This window comes from Magallana gigas, chromosome 4 (genome assembly GCF_963853765.1).
Source record: "Magallana gigas chromosome 4, xbMagGiga1.1, whole genome shotgun sequence".
NCBI lineage: Eukaryota > Metazoa > Mollusca > Bivalvia > Ostreida > Ostreidae > Magallana > Magallana gigas.
This window is the reverse complement of record NC_088856.1, coordinates 11660500-11686565: the sequence shown is the minus strand read 5'-3', so window position 1 is coordinate 11686565 and position 26066 is coordinate 11660500. Positions and strand designations below refer to the sequence as shown.

Below are 26066 nucleotides of genomic sequence, written 5' to 3'. Positions count from 1 at the left end.
GCAGCAATTGTTGAACTTTTTAACTTCTACTAGACAGACATATTTTTTATGTATAGCCGCTTACAAAATTTGGTCGCTCTCTGACGCTTTGCCGACATTAAAAGCATGAGAGAGAGAGAGAGAGAGAGAGAGAGAGAGAGAGAGAGAGAGAGATTTTCAGTCTTTACTACACAATATGCATAAAGACACACCAAAAGAGCCCGGCTTTCAGTACTTCGATTCTACCAGTTCTTTTGACGTTTCAATGTTTACTTGCTTACAACAAATCTAAATTTGCCTTTTTCATAGCTATTAAAGAAACACGTTTTATAAAAAAAATATACATTTTATCGTTTCTCCCCTTTCAAACAGTCACTATAGAGACCTCAAGCAGTCACTATAGAGACCTATGAATCACCATACCGTATCCGTCCACAATACGGAAAAGCTTCGGATTAACAAATCGGTTCTCACAAAATCAAGCAGTTAATGCCCCATCCTTTAAAGTCGGAACAAGGCATTTACTATCAAGGTACATTTAAGGTGTACATCATATTGTCAATACCTAAAAACCTTTCTTTGATATATGTAAGCACCGCATCAGCAGTAAGTTTTGGAGGATCCGAGAATAAGATCCGACTTGAAAATATACGAAAGGCTCCAACAAACCTATTAAGGAAAATTAAATGTGACAACGACAAAAGAATTTGCTTTTATTCATGACTACAACAATTTTAGTTCATTTGGTGTAAAAATCTGAAATAACAAAAACAGTGAACATTTGTCAGCATCAATATAGTTATCAAACAACCAATAAAAACATTCACAATTTTTATTAGGAACAAACGCTATCAGTTTAGATGCGCGCTATGTGGATTTTCAAGACGACAGCACATTTTCGTAAAACACGTAAATTATTGATTGCGCATAACTGATTTACAACAATTATTTCATACTACATCATGGGAAACCCCCACCTTTACTGACCATTGGCCAACTTTTATGTTTTCATGACTGTTTAATATTTTCTGTTAACCAATAAGAGAGCGATTTTTTTTTTTAAGGATCATGATACGAGAACATACATTCGAGCAGACAATATATGACTAGATGAACTGTCTCTACAAAAGTGTGAAGGAACCAATCAGAATAAGGCATGAATTATTCATGAAAACGAGAAAAATTCAGCAAGTTGTCCCACGCTAAATAAGCATGTGCAAGACTGACCGCGGGTTTTAATCGAAGTCTAAACTTGAATGTTTATTTATACTGTACAAATTTGTTCAAACAAAATGAAACTTATGAATAGGCCAGATGTACAGTTAAACAATATCATATCACGTACATGTACTACTCAGAAAAACAGCTTTATACAAATATCATGTATGTGTGGCACATACAATGCAATTGCGGATCTAGAAAATGTCTCGCCCCATCCTCTAGATCCATGCATGCAATGATTTTTTTTTAACAACAACAAAACCCTTTGATAAGTAAGGAACTGTAATCTCAATACATCATCATAATACATGTACAATATATCAAAATTTTGATATTCAACTGGATATATCAAAACAACCAAAATATTTGAATGGTTAACCATTCCTAATACATGTAATACAAAATTAATAAACACATTTATTTACATGTAACAGAATTTAACAAGAAAAATTGCTCAAGTTTAACAATTAAAAAAATACCTTTCATGATCAGTCAATGATTGCATGTGATAATAAAAAGCAAGAAATTGGTGGAGCATTCATAATGCATAAATTTAAAGTAGTTTTACTAGTAAAAAGAATTGCACAAAATACATGTACTACTAATGCATTATACAAATATGTAGGTATGAATAATCATAAATATATGAAAAACAATTTCTTTTCAAAAGCACTTAGGAATGTACATTTTAAAAAATGACAATATTTACAGAGCTTATTTTAAACCCCAAATAGGTTACATATATCAAAATTAATCTAACATTTTATAAGCATTGCTACAAAGTACATGACCAGAGTTGACATGAAATACTTTTCTACCTGGTAAACAATGCGATATAAATATTGATGTAAAACCAGGCACATTTAATGCTTTAGTATTAAAGCAAAGCTGTCAAAAGAAAGTTATTCAAAGTGCTGCTCATCAATTTCTACAAAAGGGTAGTTGTCAAAGCTTCCTGACTCCAAATACTCAGGATGGCAACAGAATCTGAAAAAGAATGGACAGATGAAGCTCTAGCGCTAGTGCCCCGCCCTGTCTGCCCCGCCCCTTCAAATTTTATCTGGTGAGGCAATGTTTCTGACTATTACAAGAAAAAATGTTCATATTAACTGGTAGAAGAATTAACAATATTAAATGAAAAACATGCATAAAAAAGGAATAAGAAGTGTTGTCATAGAAGCAGCAACTATGTGAACAAATAATTATAAAAATATCAAAATAAAATGTCAATATTACACTAATACTATCTACCATTCATTTACATATTATAGATACAATAGCTTTATTTTAATTGCATTAAAGCTTTCTACTTTTACCAGGCAAATTTTATTTAAAAGCAAAAAAAAGAAAAGCGTGTATCAGCTGTGTTTATTGTGCATGATGCAAACCTAAACACAAGCTGGTTATAAGCGGCTCTATTTAAAATATAAATGGAAAAAAACAATGGGCCTTGTCTATTCTGGATTTTGTTTTATAAAAAATCATGTGATTTATAATGCATGCACAGATCTAGAAGGAGGGGGTCTGGACGTTCCCTAGTAATTTCAAATTTCTTAAATTTACTTGATATCAAAATTTACCAAAAATATGCCTCTTACCTCCCTGGCAAGCTTAGATATCCATCTGACTCTCCCCTCTCCTCTCCAACCCCCCCCCCCCCGAAAAAATTCTGGATCTGTGAATATATTGTTAAGTACGTTAAATCTACTCACACATTTAACAAACAAATCACAAGACTGAGAGAGGTATCTTTTTGTTTACCATACCCTGAGAAAAATTTCACTAATATATAGAGAGAAGAAGCAGAGTAAGAAGATGATGGACATGTATTCCTAAACAAAATGATGTGCAATACGAAACTTTTTCAACCTTATTTATGCAACCTCAAGTTCTTATGGTTCCAGAATTAACCTAAGAAGAGAAAATATGTTGTCTAAAAAATAAAGACTGGTATAACAGAAACGATAGCTTTATTCAGCTATTTTTATAGGGATTCAAATCTAGAAAATAGGAATTAAGGACTAAGTCTTATTCTTAGGAAGTATGATATATATATACATGATGATGTCACACATTTAAAAATAGGAGAGTAATGGTTATTATATTATAATGTAACAAAACACAAAAGCATGCATGTACAAAGCTATGATGTTAATAAACAATTTGTAAATCGTACAGGAATTAACTATACAATAACAACAACAAATACAACTTTCAGGAGTGCACTACTTTGTCTAAATTAGGCTCAATGCAAGCATATATCACACACATGCCCGGAAGAATTTAGTTTAAGATGAGTTAATTGACCCCTTCTCCAGCGCGTCTACACAACACTCAGTTATCAAGATACAAACTGGCTTCTAGATCCGCTGGAGGGAATCCGTCTGGTCAGCGGCTTGCTCTGCTGCTGTGTCTTGGCTTTGGCTGCCTGGGTTTTCTTGTAAGTGGACAGTAGATCCTGCAGCCTCTTTTGCACATTTCCCAGTAGGGGGCGCCTCATGGGGTCACCTTCCCAGCATTCCTGCATCAGGGTCCAGCATTCTTCATCAAACACCGCTAACTTTTCTGGACGTAGTCCTTCATGCAAACAATAAAATCATAAAAATATGCCAACTTCAAAATTGCTGAAGAACAAACATGTGATTTAAGTAATATGTACTATTGATTTTCTCCTCCTAGTTGTTGTTACTTTGTATACATTAGTCATGATACATAAATATATATGAACTGACTGTATTAGGATTCAGCTTTGGCATATATTAGCAAGAGCATGTCGAACTGTAACTCTATCAATTGTAATGCTAAAAAATCTAATTCTGCTCTGGAAACAAGAGGTATCTTAAATCATGAAATTGCAGAAAATATCTTCTCCCAATGATTGTATGCCATTATGATGAAAGGGTACTAATTTTGTATTGCACTAAAAATTACACATATGTATACAGTGTATTCATCCCCGAAAAGTGAGAATGTACAGTTCTTCTATATAAATCCTTGAAATTACCAAAGTTTTTATCATTGTTTAGCGTACCTTTCTTAACATTCTGCCATAGCTGATCCTTATTGGCACACTGTTCAAAGGCACCAGGTAGCTTCACATTTCCAGCGCACACATACCAGAACAAAACCCCAAAGGCATACACGTCTACGCTGCAGTCATACCGTCCCGTGAAGAGCTCCGGGGCCATGTGTATAGGAGTACCCACAATGCTCCCACTCATCATCGCCTCTGGCTTACAGAAACCTAGATCCGTCAACTTGGCACGATTTTCTTTATCCAGCTGAAATAATATTATGGAAGAAATCTATAAACAGTTTTGAATACAGAGGTATGGATTCTTGACGGTTTTTAAACTTAAAAACAATATTTTAAACTCAGCATTACTAATTACTAATGTACCTACCAACACATTTTTAAGTTTGATGTCACGATGAACTAAGCCTTGACTGTGGAGAAATCGAATCCCCTCCACTACATCAATCGCTACAACAATCCTTCAAGAGAAAAATAAAATAAACTGAATTTTCTATAACTAGGAACAGCCACATATTTTATTTAAATTCCTTGAGAATCTCAAATTGATTAATATGGGCTTTGGTCATTTATTTTTATCATTTTCTTTGAAAACCATCCTAGACCCTGCCTGATGGCTCCATAGATGTAACATGACCTTTGACCTTTTATTTTGATATTTACCTTGACAACCAATCCAGACCCTGTTTGATGGCCCCATACAGGTCCTTCTGTAAGCGGTCCATGATGAGTAGAACCGCGGGGGTGCTCCCTCCCCCATACATGTAGTCTATAACTGAACCACGCAGGGCCACGATTCTCTCATGCTGGGGGATATTCCTGTCAATCAAAACCCAACAAAGTAGGAAGAGATGTAAAAATAATTCAAAAATATTTAACCTTTTTCATTTTATGATATCTGATGAAAGAGCTGACTCTGACTAAATATAAAGTTCAGAAGCTAAAAATGAATGACTCGTGAAGGTTAATTTCTCTTAAATTTATGCAGCTATAATTAGCATTTTAATATTCAATACGTGTATGGAAACAGTAGAGAAAGTTATCATAAGAGTGGATTTCCATGAGCATGGTGCATACACCTTAAAACCATGAGTAAGGACAACAAATTCTTCCACAATGAAATTAATTTATGGTTGTTTGTTCAAATTAAATATTATACAAAAATCAAACTCACTTTGTATAGTAAAACTCTAAAGCCAAGTCATTCCAGTGCTTGTCATCTGGGGGAACAACTGATTTTATGGCACAAGGGGAATACCCTCCCCAGGAATCGCATGAGTAGACAACTCCATACTGACCTCGCCCTATCTCTCGTCCCATCTGGGGCATGCCTACAAAATTCAAAGTTATTTTGTCACTTATGTCACTTAATACGAGTATATGACAAGCAATCTACATGGACACATTATCATCATATTACACATACTGGTATTCATTTTATTCCTTCAAAAAATCAAATCAATGTTACATTGAAGGGTTTTTTTCAGATGATATTTCTTTAAGAAATATAGATACAAGGCCGTTACTTCTCTTTAGGCAAATAAAAATGGCACCTCAGTTTCTATTCAACGTCAAGTAAACACTTAAAATGGAACTAAGTTTTGTGAAATTGTGCTTCAAAAAATTCCTTGTCATAGTCAAATATAAAACTTACCGTTCAGTATTACGTCCATCAGTGATGTACTCTCCAGAGCGACCTTGGCTACTCGCGGGGCATGAACTTTCCGCAGTTTTAATCGTCCCTCCTCAATACGGTCCAGTCGTCCTGAGTGCTTCTGTTCCAACTGTTTAAGAGCACTCGCAAAGGAATCATGGGACTTATTCAGCCTTTCTTTGATCTGGCTGGATATATTCTTGGCCAATCTGTGAGAAAGTAAAAGTAAATATGAATATTTACATTTTGTAAATAATCTAATACGAATACTTGTACTTTTTGTATATAACTATGAAAATTCTGTTTGAGTCGAATGGATGTCAAATAAAACAATTTCATTCACTTATACCCAAATCAAAAATAGCAGATTTAAATGTCACAATCAAGCTCAGAATTCAATCTAGTCAGTTTACTAGCAGTATTATTGAGAACTTTGAGCTGACTAAGATTTTGACCAAGATTTGCACATGCATGCACATATTTTCTAAAAATGTTCACATCTCATTGTGAAACACAGTCACTCTGTGCAAACTTTACGACAAGACTGTAAAAATATTATATAAGGACATGTATAGGTATTAGGGATATGATACAGTAAAGTATCTTTAGTCAGAAACCTGATGAAATAGAAAACCTAATGTAAGACTAAAGTGCATCAATGGTCTTTGAACGTAACACCAGACTCTTTCTGAGATTCCTAACATGAAATGAGCTAAACAGACCACCAAATAAAATATTTGTGGTGGTACTCTTTATCGGGTTACCTGGCCTCACTCAGACTACTCAGCATGTCCGAGGCCGCCTTCCTCTTCCACTCCAAATCTATTTTTGGCTGTGTGCTCCATGGCATTGACTGGACAAGCTGGAAGATTGATTAATTGAATAATAGATTGATTGATTGATTGTCAATGACGTAATGATAGATTGTTATATTGAATACAGTTTATATATGTTTGTCATGATGGCACTATTTCGACCATGTTAGTTAAGCTAAAAGAAGGCATATGTGATAACAGTGGATGAAAAATGATAATTACAATGCCAACATCGGATGAAGTTATCATTATTTTTTTATCAAGGTTAAAAAATTTCACATCAACAAGCATTAATCAAACATTACGGATATTCATTAAACTAATTTCTATTGATTATTACAAAAAATTATTTTAATATTGTAATTTCCCAAAGCATATAATTAGTCTTTTTTTGTTGCATGATCGTGCTGTAAGTTTACAAACCTTAATATTCTATACAGCTAGGTTTTGAAATGTGCAGCTTTGTGATGTCACCATAGCGACTTCACACCAATATAAATCATGAACAAATTATTTTACTTTAGTAATCTTCAAAAGTATTAGTTATATATTTAATATTATGATAAAGCGATTATAGCCTTTTAATACTGGTCAATACATATTCTTATGGACACATAAGAATGAATCAACTGATAACAAAAACCTTGGACTTCATATTCGGTTGATATACTCTCATTAGATTTATGAAAAACATGTATTGCTCAAATCAAAGGGTTGTATATAAATGTTTTTGATGAAAAATTAAGCAGATCTGCTTAAAATGATTTGTTAATACGCTAGCTAGAGTAACCATTAGTACATGTAATTATTAGTATGTATTGATTAGGAAGTGGCATTCTTTTCCAGCTGTTGCCCAAACTTGCTACGTAGCATTAACCTTTAGACATTACAGTCACTAAACATGCATTTTTCTACCTACATGATCATGACCTTTCAAACACAAATCATTCCAAAAACTAAGAGAAGATTTAATACAAGCACCTGGTTAGTTAGATAGTCAAATTAAGCTACGTGAGGTACTTTTAATTAAGGAAATATTTGGCATTAATTATATGATGAGGAAATCAATGTACAATAATTGTGTGCATGAGCATCATCCAATTCTATATTTTACTGACCTTCATAATCACATTCTATAAAATTAGCATAAAGTTGTTTTTAATTACACAAAAAGCGATGCTGTCACACTGCTTAGGTGCAATTCTAGCAAATGTGAATTTTTTTTACTCCTCATGTATTGTAATCTGCTTTATACATGTATTAATGAGATTCTTTTAATCATCATGTTTTAATTACCAGCTAATGGAGAAATAAGTAGTAAAGAAGGCCTTAATCAAAGTACTGAAAGTGCAGAAAGACAATAAAGCGTGTGAATACATTTTATTATTACAGTCAAAACTGCCAAAGCAGCCACCCCTATTAAGCAGTCACCTTTTGTATGCGGTCATTTTATTTCCTCCCGATGAAAAATCCTATATAATTGCCCTCTAAAAAGCGGGCACCTGTCTAACGCGGTCAGTGGTCATCATATTTTGATCCAAAACTGAACAGTCGACATGCATTAGGCGGCCATTTTGGCCAGTCCCATTATTTGCACCCAGGGATTTTAAACATGGCTTCCGAATGTCGGGTAGTAAATGTAAACAATAATTATACGCTTGAGGTGAGAGAAACCAAATTAACGATGTATTTATAATACATAATTGGCTGATTAGATACAAATGGGAATCAAGTGAATTGTTTATACATGTATTAACAATATTTGTTTTATAAACATGAATGAAATAGGTGTCAAAAATGTCTGCAGCGAGGCAAGAGAAAATTGCTTGATTTAATAATATGATTTTGAGTTAAGATACGGTCGGTTAAAAACTTAATTGTTAATTTGTAATAAAAGTGTTTGTTTACTATATATACGGTACTCATGAAAATAGTTAGTGTTATCATTGTGAAAATGTCAGCGACATGGTTTTACCACGTAATGACTTTTTTCAATAATTCAAAACATAGGTAATCATAGATTACTAAGCTCACCGAGACGGAGCATCACCCTTATGAGACATCACCTTCATAAGACCACCTTTATCAATTTATATGAAAATCATACTTTATGATCTTGGATATTCATGGATTCTGTTTTGACAAAATATCGTATATCATCTGATAAATTTTTTTATGATAATCATATGTTAATATGTTAATCAATACAATGATATAAAATTAAATATTGCATCATGTCATATTTCTAATATAATATATATCATATAATAAATAAAATACCGTAATAAACAATAATGAGATTTGATATTGTAACGTATGATATGACATTGTATTGTGTTATACCTTATTGTATTTGATCACATAATACAATATCATAAAATATAATACAATATAGTATCATATTACAATATCATATTACATAATACATCATAACACTGAAACATAATATTATATTGTATAATATAGAATGATATTGTATTGAATGACACTGAAACATATTTGATACATTATATGATATTATATCATATAATACAATATAATTTGATTCCAACATTGTATCTTATCAAATGATACAATATTATGTGATATGGTAAAATATTATAAAATACATTATTATATTATACATATTGCATCATATGACACAATAAAATATATTACAATATCATATAATACAAGTTCATGTGATATAATAATATATCATATAAACCAATATCATATCATACAAAATCGTATGATACAATATTATATAATATTACAATATCATATAATACAATTTCATGTGATATAATTCTATATTACTGATTCAGAAACCAATATCATATTATACAATATTGTATGATACAGTATTATAGAATATACAATATTGTATCATAGGATACAATATAATATTTTGCAATATCTTATGTAATTGTATCATGTGATAAAATAATAAATTAAAAATACAATATAATATTATACAATATTGTATCATAATTTACAATACTATACATAACAATATCATGATACATAATCATATCATAAAATATCAAAAAAATTGATACAATATCATATCGTATCGTGTAACTTTTTTTATAATATAACATATGATATCATATTGTATCATATCAAACAATATTGTTTCATATCATACAATACTTTATCATAGGAATCATGTTATATCATTTATCAACAAACACATCTATCTATCGAGCTGGTTTGAGTGAGGTAGGAGATTTCTTTAGCATCCTTGATAATGGAGATCAGGCTTTGCTTCTGAAGCAACCTCTGCATTTAATTTATAATAAAGTTAAATCAACTATGCAAGCTATCATCTATATAACAGGTGACCTGTTCCAAAAAACAAAACCTCATCCAGCATCCGAAACCTATGGCTCAGATTCAGCATTCAAGCCCATCAGGTGCATTTGTATCATAAGACACATCATCCATGCAATTTTGGTGAAGTTTGGACCAGTAATAACTAAGATATCATCATCAGAGGGCACTAGCAATTAAAACCTTAACTTCCTCCATCATCCGCAACCTATGGCTCAGATTCAGCATCCATGCCTGTCAGGTGCATCTGTATCATAAGACACACCATCCATTCAAGTTTGGTGAAGTTAGGACCAGTAATAACTAAGATTTATTTTTTAGCATCCTTGATAATGGAGATCAAGCTCTGCATCTGAAGCTACCTCTGCGATTCATTCATATTACAGTTAAATCAACTATGCAAGTTTGAAATAGTACTATCATCTATTAAACATGTGACCTGTTCCTAAAAACTTAACTTTATCCAGCATCCGAAACCAGACTATGCATTCAAGCCCGTCAGAAGCATTAGTATCATAAGACACACCATCCATGGAAGTCTGGTGAAGTAAGGACAAGTAATAACTAAGATATCATCATCAGAGGGCACCTGTTTCAAAAACTTTATCTAACCAGCTCTTAAAACCTTAACCTCCTCCAGCATCCGAAACCTATTGCTCAGATTCAGCATTCAAGCTTGTCAGGTGCATCAGTATCATAAGACGCACCATCCATACAAGTTTGGTGAAGTTAGGACCAGTAGTAACTAAGATTAATCATCAGAGGGCACCTGCAACAAAAACTTTAACCAGCTCTAAAAAACTTAACCTCTTCCAGCATCCGAAACCTATTGCTCAGATTCAGCATTCAAGCTTGTCAGATGCATCAGTATCATAAGACGCATCATCCATACAAGTTTGGTGAAGTTAGGACCAGTAGTAACTTAGATATTGCTATCAATGGGCACCCGCAACAAAAACTTTAACCTGCTCCAAAAACCTTAACCTCCTCCAGCATCCGAAACCTATAGCTCAGATTCAGCACTCAAGCCTGTCTGGTGCATCAGTATCATAAGGCACACCATCCATGCAAGTTTGGTGAAGTACAGACCAGTAGTAACTAAGATTAATCATCAGAGGGCACCTGCAACAAAAACTTTAACCAGCTCTAAAAACCTTAACCTCTTCCAGCATCCGAAACCTATTGCTCAGATTCAGCATTCAAGCTTGTCAGGTGCATCAGTATCATAAGACGCACCATCCATACAAGTTTGGTGAAGTTAGGACCAGTAGTAACTAAGATTAATCATCAGAGGGCACCTGCAACAAAAACTTTAACCAGCTCTAAAAAACTTAACCTCTTCCAGCATCCGAAACCTATTGCTCAGATTCAGCATTCAAGCTTGTCAGATGCATCAGTATCATAAGACGCATCATCCATACAAGTTTGGTGAAGTTAGGACCAGTAGTAACTTAGATATTGCTATCAATGGGCACCCGCAACAAAAACTTTAACCTGCTCCAAAAACCTTAACCTCCTCCAGCATCCGAAACCTATAGCTCAGATTCAGCACTCAAGCCTGTCTGGTGCATCAGTATCATAAGGCACACCATCCATGCAAGTTTGGTGAAGTACAGACCAGCAGTAACTAAGATACTGCTATCAAAGGGCACCTGCAACAAAAACTTTAACCTGGTCCAACAACCGTAACCTCCTCCAGCATCTGAAATTTAGGACCCAGATTCAGCATCCAAGTCTTTCAAGTCCATAAGTAGGTCCAGATGCATCATCCATGCAAGTTTGGTGAAGATAGGACAAGTAATAGCTTAGATACAGGACCTGCAACAAAAACTTTAACCAGGTCCGGACGCCGACGCCGACGCCGAGGGTATAGCATAAGCTCTCCTTGACTTCGTCTCGGTGAGCTAAAAAACTACATGTATGTATATATATAAAATGCATGCACAATGCATTGTTACATATTTGTACTTATTTGTAAATTTAATAGATACAATAAAAACAAGATATCTGTGAGCCAATGCTCACTAGTGATACCCCCGCTCTGATGTGAATATGCAAAATAAGCAAAGTCAACATTTAACAGAAAGCTGGCATTCGATTGGTACATAAATATATCCCACAATATGGCATGCCTAAACAAATAGTGTTTTAAAATTTCAAGCATCTGCGATAAATAGCTGCTGAGAAATCTGTGAGGAAAATTTGTTTGAAAATTTTGGCTAAAATAAACAAAGTACTCATTTAACAAGAAGTTGACGTCCGATTGGTACAAAAATACTTCCCACAATATGGCATACCTATACAAATACTGTGTAAAAATTTCAAGCATCTGCGATAAACAGTTGCTGAGAATTCTTTGACGAAAATTTGTTTGAAAATTTTGGCTAAAAATAAACAAAGTCGTCATTTAACAGGAAGTTGACGTCTGATTGGTACAAAAATGTATCCCACAATATGGCATGCCTATACAAATACTGTGTATAAATTTCAAGCATCTGCGATAAACAGTTGCTGAGAAATCTTTGACAAAAATTTGTTTGAAAATTTTGGCTAAAAACAAACAAAGTCTTCATTTAACAGGAAGTTGACGTTTGATTGGTACAAAAATATATCCCACGATATGGCATGCCTATACAAATATTGTGTAAAAATTTTAAGCATCTGCGATAAATAGTTGTTGAGAAATCTTTGACGAAAATTTGTTGAAAATTTTGGTTAAAAAATAAGCAAAGTCGTCATTTAACAGGAAGTTGACGTTTGATTGGTACAAAAATATATCCCACAATATGGCATGCCTTAACAAACACTGTGTAAAAATTTCAAGCATCTGCAATAAATAGTTGCTGAGATAAATGCGACAGAAATTTTTGTTATGGACGGACAGACAGACACACAAGGGTAAAACAGTATACCCCCTCTCCTTCACAGCAGGGGTATAAAAACATTTAATCAATAACTTTATCTATTATTTTGATACATTATTGTTTTATTGTGATAATTGTTTTAATAATGTATTTAATGTTGGCAAATTCACAAATCTTTATTCAAAGGTCACCTCTGTTAAGAGGTCACTTTTGGTGCCTCCTGCAGGTGACTGCTTAATGCAAGTTTGACTGTACTTAACTGATAATTTTTATTTTACCCGAAAGACTAGAGGAAATATTTCTCAAATAAAACAATGAAGGAATCTGACACTAGCTACTCAGTTTGTAATGAAATACTGTTTACTAATCACAATGCATTGTAAAAACATTGCAGTAAAATGAGCAAAGTCTGCACATTTTATTCTCTAACTGTACTGTAAACTTGTGTATATGTAACAGACACAAATATTGCCTCTGCTTAAGTTTGAACCCGGGCCCTCTGGCATGCAAAACAGCACTCTACTGATCAAGCTAAAGGGTTAGCCCTCTAGCCAGAGCTTGTAGGAATCCCATATATATACCTGACACACACAATTAACTTCTCTACTCTACTGTAGTAAGGCCAAGACTAGTGAATGCACAAAGAGCAGAGAGAGGCTACAATACTCCAATCCTTTGTTACCTGTTTCATCCGTTCCAGTATAACCCTGATGAAGGAGGAACTGGACTGTAGACTGATTTCCACTTGGTACGCTGCGTTCATGATCTGTATAAAATCAGAGTCAGAAATAGCAATTACAATTCATGTCTCATTCTTCACAATGACATCAAGCTATAAATCATGAAGGGACTTAAATGATAGAGAGGAAAATGTTTTTCCTGTTATCTGCAACTGTTAACAAGTTAATGTTGATGTATTGGTTAAGGTTACTTGAAAAACCATATTATTTCAAGGATTTATAAATTATTAACATATTCTTTAATATGATTTTCCAAAAAGAGATTGATACTAACTCTTAAATATCTGAAATAAATTTTAAGAGTTGTATTTTTTTTTTTTCAGATAACCTAGAATTTGCTACAAGCAAAAGAGTTTAAAATTTGGTCTCATTGAAAGCATTGAGATACAATCTTATCTAATTTCAAATACCAACAAGAAAGGTATGGTAAACTTAATATTATTTCTAACATAAAAAAATATTTTTTGAAATGAAAATAAGCATTTGTTAAGAACTGGGAAATAGAGTAGCTAGGGTGTTAGGGATGATATAGTAGTACATTTTTTTTGTATAACCTGTTTGAGGGCCTCGCTGGTTGTCCCCGGTGAACCATTGCCGTCTGTCTTGTCAATTCTCTCCAGACTCTCCAGGCATCGCTGAAGGGTACCTATATAGAAACAAATGTGTATTTTTGTTATTCAAGGAAGAAGAGAAAAAAAGAACCTGGCATGAAATGATGAAAAATTTAAAATTTGATTTCCAGACAGCATCCTTGGATTTAAAAAAAGTAATACTAGTATGGATATCTCATTTTTTTTTTTACATGTCTTGCAGATAGTTTTCTAAAACACTGAAAAAATTTAGATTTGAATGATCTCTGATCCTCAGCATATTCAATAATTCTAAATTATCCAAAATTTTGCTATTCGTAGCATAAATCTTCCTTTATATAGACAAAATTAATTAGTCTTGAAGTGTTAATATTATGCTAAGCCATTCAACGAACTGCTTGGCTTAGTGGTTCCACGGTGATCTACTACATAGAAGTAAACGGGTTCGAGCCACCAATGCACCGGTACTACAATTTTTTTTTTTCTAATTTTTAAAAAATTTATTTTTATTTTTTAAAAATTTCTTTTTATTTTATTTCATTTATAAAGTTTGAATGAAAAATAGCATTTTTATAATGAAAAAAAAAACTTTGAGGCTGAGGATCGGAGAACCTTAAATATAGCAATTAGTGTTTTTGTATACTTAAAAATTCATTCATTAATAAGAACCTTTTCTGTCATTTTACAATTTGTATACCGAACCTGATTACTCATTTATCACAACATAGTATAAGGTAATGTACCTTTAAATAATAAATCAACCCATCAAACATGAACCTAAGTTAAATTGAGAAGTAAAAAACTCCTTATAACTCGAAAGTTTTGTAGAGATTATGTTAGAAATAATTGGGTAGGTACATCAGGAGAGCGGAATTTACAGTACATGGTTTTTTAAAAAAATTTCAGGGGTCATATTTCAGTTTTCTGTGCCCCATTTATTTTTACAGAGAAAATGCTATTATCAACAGATCTCATCTTTTTATCCAAGTCTAGTCCACTGACTCCGACACTACAAAGCCATCGACCTTAATTTATCAAACTGTTGATGGTAAATAACTTCTGATGATCAGTCACAGAGATATAGTTATACCAAGGTTACCGCTGATAAACTATATGAACTAAATATGAACTAATCGAGTTGACATTTATAACACAATGATCAAAATTTATCAAAGTCTGATTTATAACTGATAACAGTACGATAGGGTATATAGAGCCAATGGCTGATCTACTCTTCTATCTGTTTGATAAAGATTTATCTTGTTCCGTATCTTTATTTAGAAATTTTATTTTGTCGCATTACATTTATTATATCATATTTATAGCTATTATTTTACATGTGTTCAGTATACTACATGTACTAGCAGACTTTAAATTTAGGTTCTTATGTCATGTAAACAAGTTACAAGAAAAGAGATAAATTTAGAAACTTACAAAAATAAAAACCAGATGGTTACAATGTGAAACTAATCTAGGTTAACAGGAAAACAACCCTTGCTGTATGTCGTCTGTTCAGAAGACAAAATGCCGATGACCAAGAACATGGTGAAAGTGAGGTCAGCAATCTAATGATAGCTGGTCACATACAACTTTTAATGCCACACAATTTAGAACATTTATAAAAAGAGGCTGGATCAATGCCAGTCAAAAAATTATCCATCATGCACTACTATATAGCAAAGAAAAAGTCCAAAAATTGAATGAGTTTCCTGTATATTACATGTAATACAGAGCTCTTCTTCTTCAGGAAATTAGTACAGTCTAAAAATGGCCACAGTCATCCAGCTCAATATCTATTAACTGTAACAGCAGTTTTAGAAAAAAAATCCAGAAGACCTTTTTGATGCATTGTGAACTGGTGCATTCATCTTCTTTTCTTGACTATATTGCAACCATTTACAGAGAAATTCAAGTACTTCCATTTTAAATTCCTAAATGTACAGCACTAGCCATTTAGTTTATGTACCTTTTAGTTTGGTGCATGGATATAGAGAATTTGTTTTACAATTGGAGGGTAGCAAAATGGAGCATTATGTTATGGCCAATCCAGAATAAGAGATTAATTGTAAAAGGTTAATCATCAAATTGAAAACCCTAATGAGGTATTCTACAACATTTAGATGTACCGTAATCATAATGCCTTGATATTGCAAAAATAACCATTTGAAAAAAATCTGTTCAAATAAAATAGTACAATATTCCTAAAAAAAAATGGGTCAGATTTAATGTCAAACTTAGGAATTTAACTGAGGAAATCTTTCATTTTTAAACAAAATTAGTTTAATTTGGGTTTTTTTAACTACAAACGGAAGAATGACATAAACCCTTTATCCTCTGACAAACAAGACAATTCTGTAAACACTTGGTAAAAAATCTTATGACCTCATATGCACTGTTATCAGTACTGCCTGATAGCAGTCTATAAATGATCACTTTAAACTCTACGCTTTTTTATTTTGTCAATGATACGTCATTGTAGTTATAGACCAGCTCTAATAGACAGAGCCAGAGATCAAACATTCAGAGTCAAAAATGTTTGGTGGAAATGAACCCATGGAGATATTTCTTAATAATCCATCATTTCTAATTGATGCAAACATGTTTCTAATTTATTTAAAACATCAGCAGAAAAAGAATGAGTTCAATTTAGGCATCCAAGTAATTTGTGAAAGTGTTCACTGAGATTGATGAACTTAATATCTTTCACATTACAAAAATTTCTATCTATAGAAAAATCAGTCATTTATATTTGTTGGAGCCCAATTTTGTTGCAGGTATTAGTGGATTAACTTTTAAGAATAATGAAAAAAAAACCAAATTTTGTTATTCAATGATGATGTCAATTCAATGGTAATGGGTACCCATTAAAGTCACTAAACTGTAAACTTAATGACTATTCTCAGATTATGGTTTTGGGTCGAGTCAGCAAGTAGATGGCCATGAATGAGTTCACAAAAGTACCTGTGTAGGACTCGCGTAGGATGTCGATGGACTCGAGCAGTTTATTGGCCACTGCCTGGTTCAGGGCCCCAAGAACCAGTTCCTGAATCTGGTACGTACAGATCTTCAGACCTTTCTGGGTGAGAATTTCTCCATCTTCATTGAAATCTACACCTACAAAATATTGCAGCAATTGTTAATCATCTAGACAGGTACAAATTAAGTCTTCTTTTGAATTGTTCTTTTTGAACTTGTGAATGTGTCTGCTCTACTAATTTATTTTCTAGATTGAGATAAATGTGAGTTTTGAATTTGCTAGACACATTGTATTCAATAAACATTGTTAATATCACATGGCAAGCTGGAAATTAAGTTATCATGGTTATTGACAAAACATAATCATCTCGCTAAAATTCATTTTTGACAATTGCCCTTTTCCTATTTATTTTATTGCATGAAATTTTAAGCAATGAATAACTTATTTGAGTTATTTCTTTAAAATTATCACATTGACAAATTAAAAAATTTCTGAAAAATTAAGAATTTTTATCTGTATATTATGAAAGTAACAATGTAAAGGTATTTTATATCTATATTTTAGGGCTACCTGTGTATTGTGGTATTGATCATGTAAAACTATTCTATATGTATATTTTAAGGCTACGGAAGATTTCAGACTGTTTACCTAGAAATTCGTATTCCTCTGCTTTTTGAATCAGTTGATCCTTCATATCACCTATCGTTTCTGCAATCATTTTTCTGATTTCATCACCTTTTTTTGATGCCATCTCCATCAGCTGTTTAAAGAGTTCATTTTCCTTTTCTCTGGCAAATTCTAGCTTTTTTGGTGTAATAAGCATATCCCTCGCCATGTCAAAGGCCGAGATAATGAACATGTTGAGACAGCGAGCATGGGAATTATTCAAAACCGTGGAAGAATTCACCAAGTACCTCTGTAGAATTTGCTGTAGAAACTGTAAAAACTTCTGAGGGAAGAGTTCAAAATTCTCTACAAGTTCACTGTCAACCTCATAATAGTCGGACACAATACAATGCTGAATGCTGCGCACACCAGGTGAATCATTCAAGTATCCTATTTTACAGAGTTGTCGAAACACATCAGAGTTTGAGAGGACTTTTGTCAAGATTTCTTTTGGCACACTAGTATAACTAGAGTCGGGCATGACCCTATAAACAGGTTCATCAACACTAGGACTTTGATGACTCTCTTTCTCATGTATTACTTCCCTTTGTAGCCTCTTTTGAATATCCTCTTGACTAGTTGGGGCGCCATCTGGGGGATCTAAGTCCATGTTTTTCTGGCCAGGGGGAGGAACTCTTACAAAGCACACAGGTTGATAGTGGCTGACATTGGAAAGTTCTCTCAATAACTGAAGATCCTAAAATATTCAATATAGTGTCAAAATATAAAATCAATTTATCAAGTATGTAAACCAAAGGTACCAATGAAGACTATGTATTCTAGATTTTTACAATACAAACTTTATTCAGTTATAAATCCCTTAACAATTTCTGCAGTACTGCTCTCTTGAAGGGCAAATGACATAGTTTGTGGAAATATGACGTAATGGCTATTTAGTGTTTCATTTACATCATCAATACCATCTACCAACTAAATCTTCCCCAAATTAGCTATATTTCCCCTGAAAGAGCAGCACCATAGTTACCATGAAGGATTCATAGGAAGTGATGCTGTTTGTAGTTACTTTATTGATTTAAGTACTTCACCTTTTCTGGCAGGACCTCATCTTCATAACAATAGATGAGTATGGGCGAGACTTCCTGCACACAGTCTGTGTACACCTTCCTTATATCACAGTTGGGGGAGGAGGGCGATACTATCACCCTGGCTCCGTGTCGAAGGAGCACGTGGTTCAAATTCACCTCCAGCACAGCGAGACCGAGGGCAGGGTCCCCGACCTCATTGTCATTGATTTCCAGGTCTTTCCGCGGAATCGTCTTCCACGGTCCTTTATACGACTCCAAGTTGTCCACAAGGTCATAATCGTCTGGTAACTGGAGACTAACGGATAAATTGTGTCCATGTTTGAATCGCACTGAGCGGTAGTTGCCATTTTTTTCTGATTCGCTGAACTCCAGGGGAAACAAGTTTCTGTTGAAGATTTCATTGATGAGTCGGGCTTTTGTATAGATGTTCTGACCCAGTATCACAATCCCAGGGGGTTTGGTTGCCGTTGACAACACTTCCTCTTCCTCTTCTTGGAGAAGTTCCACCATGAACAGTTGTCCTATAGGAAATATCAAAACTTATGACTTCACACTTTAATCAGACAATACCTAGTTATTAATTTCAGTATCAAGAAACCATACATGTCCATGTTTTTTCAGTAGAATCTTTGTATATTCAATATTTCTGGACAATGATAAAATCAAATGTGCGTGCATTGGTGGTGGTGGTGGGGGGGGGGGGGGGGGGGGGTCATATTATATTTGACCTTGAATAACAATTCATTTTTGTATAACCTTAAAATTTCAAAGACTTTTTAATTGGTAAAAAAAAATTCACACCAAAATTTACAATTAAGAACTTTTAAAGAAATATCTGGCCTCTTCCCTTACAAAAATAAATAGAGAATTGAAATGTTTGTTGACATATAAACCATTATGATTTGACAGAATTGTATTCATCTCAATTCAAAAGAATTGAATAATATCAACTGTTTAAAAAAAACCAACAACCTGGTAACATAATATAAATAGTGCCTGTTTGGGAGGGTAACTGTTGAAATTGACACCTTGAGACAACCATTTTCAACCGACGCGAAGCGGAGGTTGACAATTGGTTTCGAGGGGTATCAATTTCAAAAGTTACCCTCCCAAACAGGCACTATTTATTTTATTATACTGAATGTCTTAATTTTAGAAAACATTTTACTGCTTTTATATAGAAATGAAGTGAATTCTACGGCGAAGCGTACGTCGAGCATAATTTACGCGCATGTAACAATTCGTTGTGTTACCCGTTGCCAAGTGTTGCTAATGCTGAGCATAATAGAATGGATTACCAACTGCATCTAATCCAATCAGATTTCAGTATTTAACATGAAAGTATAATAATAATTTTTAGTGACTTCATGTGTAACCATTCCACACAATACATAACTGGATGCTTCAAATTCACCTACATTAGAATTATACTTCAGTCTTGTGTTTTCATACTGCCTGGTACATCAACGTTGACTATTGAATATATTTAATGACACTTCTGAGTTTAGTTTTATAAAAATAATAAATACCAACATAAAAAAAAAGTACTTGAAAAACAGATATTATCAATTAACACAAATGTTGGGATTTCCGTAACATGCCTATGAGAGCAGATAAAATGCATGGGTGTAAAACATTTTCATTATCAATTATGCAATTTCTTCACTATTAGTTCCTGTTATATATGCAAAGTAATATTGGCTATCAACCCAGACATGGAATGTTTCAGTAAGAACAATAAATACATAGATATAAGTTTTATGGGGTACTGTTCTTAGAAAACCATTTTAACAAGAGTTTAGACTTGAGGTAGTTGTGTCAAACAGTATTGTGACATATGCCTGTCTTTTTCATTGTAGGCCACTCAGTAATGGCTTTTTGATATTAAAATAATTTGTCTGGCTTTTGAGCTAGAACTACGCAATTGGTGCATATTTCGCTTAAATCCAGCGTCATTTTTAACTTGTTTTGACTCAAAAAATAGAAAGCCATGTCCTACCGAAAGTCCAAGGTCTTGTTGAAATTGTTCTATTATCATACTTTCTATAAGTCTTGATTCAATACTTGTGAAAAAAAAATTTCCAGTCATTTCAATCTGCAAAATGTTCAATCCTATGTACGACCCAACAACTCTGTCCCCTCAGTCACCTTTAAGCACTGATCATTATGATTCATTTACTTTAAAAAATCAGCAGGCCATGAAAATCTTGCAAAGAATCTCTCTCTCTCTCTCTCTCTCTCTCTCTCTCTCTCTCTCTCTCTCTCTCTTTAAATAATTTTTAATATTAATAAAAAAAAAATTAATAAGGAGTACAATAAGTTAAATCTTTTGTTAAAATGATATCTGTCATGCATAAATCCTACGGAATTTAAAAAAAAATGAATAAGCTCTTGCCACTCAGGGTTATTTAGAGATAGCTATGCGACCTTAGGTCACCTGATATGGTTATTAGGAGCCTTGAGTCACAAGACTATAGGAACTACAAAGGCGAGTGTGATTCATACAAGGTCGGCTTCAGTCGTACAGAAATATATCGCTACATTCGTCTATGTCACACATGGTTTATATCAGGAAATTGCGGAGAAAAAAATCATTAAAAAGTAAAACGTCATACTGGTAAAAGAGTTGTAATGCCAAGTTTATGAATTTGAACATGTCATTATTTTAGCTCTGTTTTTCCAATCTTAAACAGGTAAAGTGGTTGATATGAGCCTGAATTGCCATTTAAATGATGTTCAAGAAAATATGTTTCATCTTGTTCATTTTTTAGTACTTAGAGTACCAGTACACGTTTTAAAAAATCTCATCAAAGATCAAATAAAATCAGATTATAATTAAGTACATTTAATGATTAATTTAAAAAACTCCCTAAAACCACTTAGTAATACCAAAAAAAATCACATATATCATTAATAAATAGATGTTAGTACATTTCTTGATGATTCTGACCAACTGAAACCGGACCTGTGTACTAACTTGCACTTGAGTTGAATGACCTTCAACTATTAAGTCATATGTTTTAATTTTAAACAGAGACCCCATGGTGTCGGGTTCAAGTCTTGTTTATTTCAATCACATGTCAAGCAAAACTTTCTTGTGACACGTTTGCAAATGGAAATGAAGAAGACATATTTTTCAGCTAAAAAAAACATTTTTCTAGTAGGAGAAATGTCACAACAAAATGTCTTTGAATAGATTATTAAAGTTTTTTTTTTTAATATCTGCATTGAAAGACATACATGAGCTAAAATTGTAGATCTTTAGAGTTTCAAAGTATACAAATATATATGAATGTTTGAGGGCTTCTTTTCAGAGTACCGTAGTCAGGAATGACAATAAAATTTTGATTTTATTCATGTAGCATGAATACATAAATCAGCAGCAAATTTTATGATCTTTTTAAATTATAAAAAATTGAAAAATACCAACAATTAAAAAAAATCAGGAAAAATTATCAATACTGCTTAAACAATGCAATCTAATATAATTAAAATATCATTTTTTGAATGATGAAATAATACACAATAATTCAAGAGTGACACTTTAAAGATCCATTAAATCAAACGTTTAAGTGGTTAGGGGGGGGGGGGCCTTCCTGTATAATTTACAAAGTAACAAAGAATGAATTTAGTACACATGTGTTTGTGCCTGTGTATCTGTGATTTCAGGGGTGTGTTCAAAGGGGGGAAAGGGGGACCAGCAGAAGGAAGGAAACTAGATGAATTATCAGTCAGGGTGTACATACATATAGCAGGCCCCTCTAACACTGAACACTGTCTCTCTGTACAGCACTTAACAATTTATCTTAAAGTCCTTCACCTTCTCTTGTATCTACCAAGTGTGCCCTCTACTTATTGTCCAAGGATAGAGAAAACAGACTGATGTGTACTGACAGTAATGGATAATTGTACTGCAATTCATCAAGTTGTACATGTACCATTAATTTGTGATCTGCGGCCTTCACATTTTTGTCATAAGTATATACTGCTTAGTTTAGACAAGGAAGACCGATTCAACAACACTGTACTGCATAGATAACACTTTTTATAGAGCAAACAATGCACCCTTTTCCTGTCAATCATAAGAAATTTAAACACAACCTGACCAAACTAGTCCCCACTGACCAAATGACACAGAATGTACTAGACTTCTAGATGGCACTTAATGAGTCAATCATAAGAAAACAAAATACAACCTAACCAGTCCCCACTGATTAAATGATGCGGTACTTTTAGTTGGCAATTATTTAACAAAATCAATTAATGAAAAAATGTGGTTTGATCTTAGTGTAAGACTGATCTACTTTAGCTGGTACATGCACTTGTTGATTAAATGGGACAAAAGTCAACCTCAATCAGTGACAGACTTCCTTGTTTTTGGAAGCTTTATCTAGCAAGTTTCTAGGTGTCCAGGTAGCGTAGTGGACAATGCACTCGCTTTTCACCGCTGCGACCCGAGTTCGATCCCCGTGATCGATAGAGGTCGTATGTGATAGGGTATGGCGGTCGCCCGCTTGGACACGTGGGTTCTCTCCGGCTTCTTCCCACACCAAAGACCCCCTCGCGCTAACATCCGTGCCAACGAGAGATAGTAATATAAGTTGTAGAACTTGTTTATCAATCGTTGTAAAATAAATAAAGTTCAGTTTTAGCAAGTTTAAAATTAACTCAAACTAAAACACATAAAACAAAAATTGATGAAAATCCAACTTGGGCATATTGAGATATTGTTGGAAGTATAGACAAAAGAAAAGAAACCTAGTCACCTCCAGTGTAAGAGACCATACCGTATATCCGTAATTTTCACGATAATCTAATTTTCACTTTTTTGCGACCTCTTTTATATTGCAAAATATTCAATGCGCAAAAATTATATCCAGTATTTTTTGTTATAAAGATAATAAGAGAAATTTTTAAACTGCAAAAAACACCTTAATTAAAAAAATCCCCATGTTTGCAAATTTTCTGAAATGCGAAAAAGAAACAAATACACCATTATATCTTATATTTCATGGTGTGTATTTCAAGCAACTAACAAGTTTCATACAGTTAAATTAATATTCATTTTTAATCATATTAAATCTGTCAAAGACTGTTCATAAATCATTAAGGGCCTTTAATATCGTTGCTATAATTTCCACCATTAACCTTTTGACAACCACAATTAGTAATTAACCCATGTAATTGCAACCTGCCTGATTTATGATGTAGACAGAACTGTGCATGCCATCTGGTGACTTAAATTGATATGGTGACTTAAAATGATATGGACGCAGTAATAATTTCCAATTTCCAGAATGCTATATCAGCAAGTGCGAGTACTACAAAGTCTTATAACCCAACTCAAGAAAACAAATGTTTTACAAGATTGATAAATGAGGATAAGTGCGAACACACAGAAATTTTCCTAATAAGGGGTGTGAGGGATGAGTTTAGTTTTTAGAGGGGGGGGGGGGGGGGTGTCAAAGGCCTCTGCACATAGAGGAGTGCAGTTTTGAAATTAAATCATCTGCATAAAAAAACTTTATGATATTTAGGGCAATATATTGCCAATGGATACATGTCATTGAAAACATCTTTATCAATACACTGTACACATAGACCTTGTATACAGATTCTTGTACTTAATCTACTTATGTGCTGCATCAATAATCATTATTCAGCATTTCAAGGACAAAAATTCCTAATCCCCGTCTATCTATGTTTACAATGTACAATCATAAGGTGCTTAAGTTTTCTTCACAATAATTAATTTCTCTTTGTATATGGCATCTACTTGCCAGGGTTTAACAAGTTGAAGGTTTATATCAAACTATGGAGTGTCCCATGAAAATTGGGTGTATCTGTAGACTCACTAGGCTGGAACATACATGATATCGAGCTTGGAGCCTTATAACAAGATAGGCAACTCTCTGACTAATATTAAAAAAAAAAATAGAGTTACTTTTATCGAATATCTTTCTCTCAAAGACATAATTATGTAATAAGACGCCAACTGTATTGTTGCACCATAAGGAGTGTTTTTTGCCCTTTGAATCCCAAGTACAACCTAATTAGGGAACAATGGCAACAAGTGGATGAAATTACATGTAATAAACATGTTCATAAGTGGCATGAAAGGGTGAAAAGGAAAAAAAGTAAGGGACTATTTAATTGAAATTAACAATCAACCATTATTTAGATGTATGTCAAATAGGAGCTAGTGCATTGTTGCAATTCCACTAAAAAATTTTCGAATAATTTCCTTCTATGCATTAGATTTAACAAACCCTATGAATTTTAAGAGCTCTCAGTCTCTCTCTCTCTCTCTCATCAAAAAACTATCCACTGATAAATTCTAGAATTTTTGTGTCGATCATCTTGGGAGAAATTAACCTACTTAATTAATATCAACCCTGTACAGACAATAAAATTATCCCTGATCAGATTTATGATACACACCGTTGTTGATACAAGTGAGTCAAAATATCTGGACATTAGAATATCATGGGAAAATCTTATTTACAGTTTGAGACTTTGATTATGTTAAAAAAACAATGGGCATTGAAATCATAGTTTAATCAAATACAATCTACAATGCACTGAATATTTATTTCTATAAAATCTTATCAATAATGTATTTGCATGTTTCATATACCATGAATTTCAACAAAAGAAATTTGTCAGAAATGAAAGGACGGCTAATTTTTGGAACATTTCTGTTTTAGAAAGTTAATACAACTGAAAAGAAAGTAAGTTCAGCACTTACCCACTTCTTGTTTCCCATCCTCGTTAATGTCGTCAAAACATCGCTTAGTGTCAGTAAGAATGGTCCGCAGGCGCTTGGAACAGGTACAAAAACGATTTAGTTCCGCAGGAATATTCGCCATCATCTTCATAGGCACTAAATCTCCAAAGGTAATACAGGAAATTGTTCATGGCATACTCCCGTGTGAAGATCTCATATCCACACACAAAATGGAATACGAGTTACCGTTCTTTACCGATAGGCCAACCAAGAATCATTTTTCGCTTTACAGGCCCTGGTATTTTTTTTTTTATGAATCCTGATAACTGAAATACATGCTCATTGATGTTACAGTTGTGACAGTCTTCGTCTTTGTTTCAAGTATATCAAAAAGTTTCCTTGTTAGGATATAATCTCAAAGGGCATCTGAGGCAGTGT

General features: G+C 33.5%; 1 protein-coding gene across 2 annotated transcripts; it reads right to left on the bottom strand.

Annotated features, from left to right (window-relative positions):
- Positions 1–679: 679 nt before the first annotated feature.
- On the bottom strand, positions 680–26043 carry LOC105337304 (dual serine/threonine and tyrosine protein kinase). 2 transcript variants are annotated; one of them, XM_011441974.4, is made up of 15 exons: positions 25650–26043; positions 18902–19422; positions 17838–18552; positions 17174–17326; positions 14177–14268; positions 13565–13648; positions 7822–7836; positions 6653–6750; positions 5889–6097; positions 5409–5565; positions 4898–5053; positions 4605–4695; positions 4232–4481; positions 3555–3777; positions 680–2187 (listed from the first exon to the last, which is right to left on the bottom strand). In XM_011441974.4, exons 1-15 carry the CDS (start codon positions 25777–25779, stop codon positions 2103–2105), a joined length of 2979 nt encoding a protein of 992 aa, XP_011440276.3. In that variant the 5' UTR covers positions 25780–26043; the 3' UTR covers positions 680–2102. The 2 variants fall into 2 exon arrangements, with proteins under 2 accessions (XP_011440276.3, XP_011440277.3); XM_011441975.4 differs by lacking the exon at positions 7822–7836.
- Positions 26044–26066: the final 23 nt, after the last annotated feature.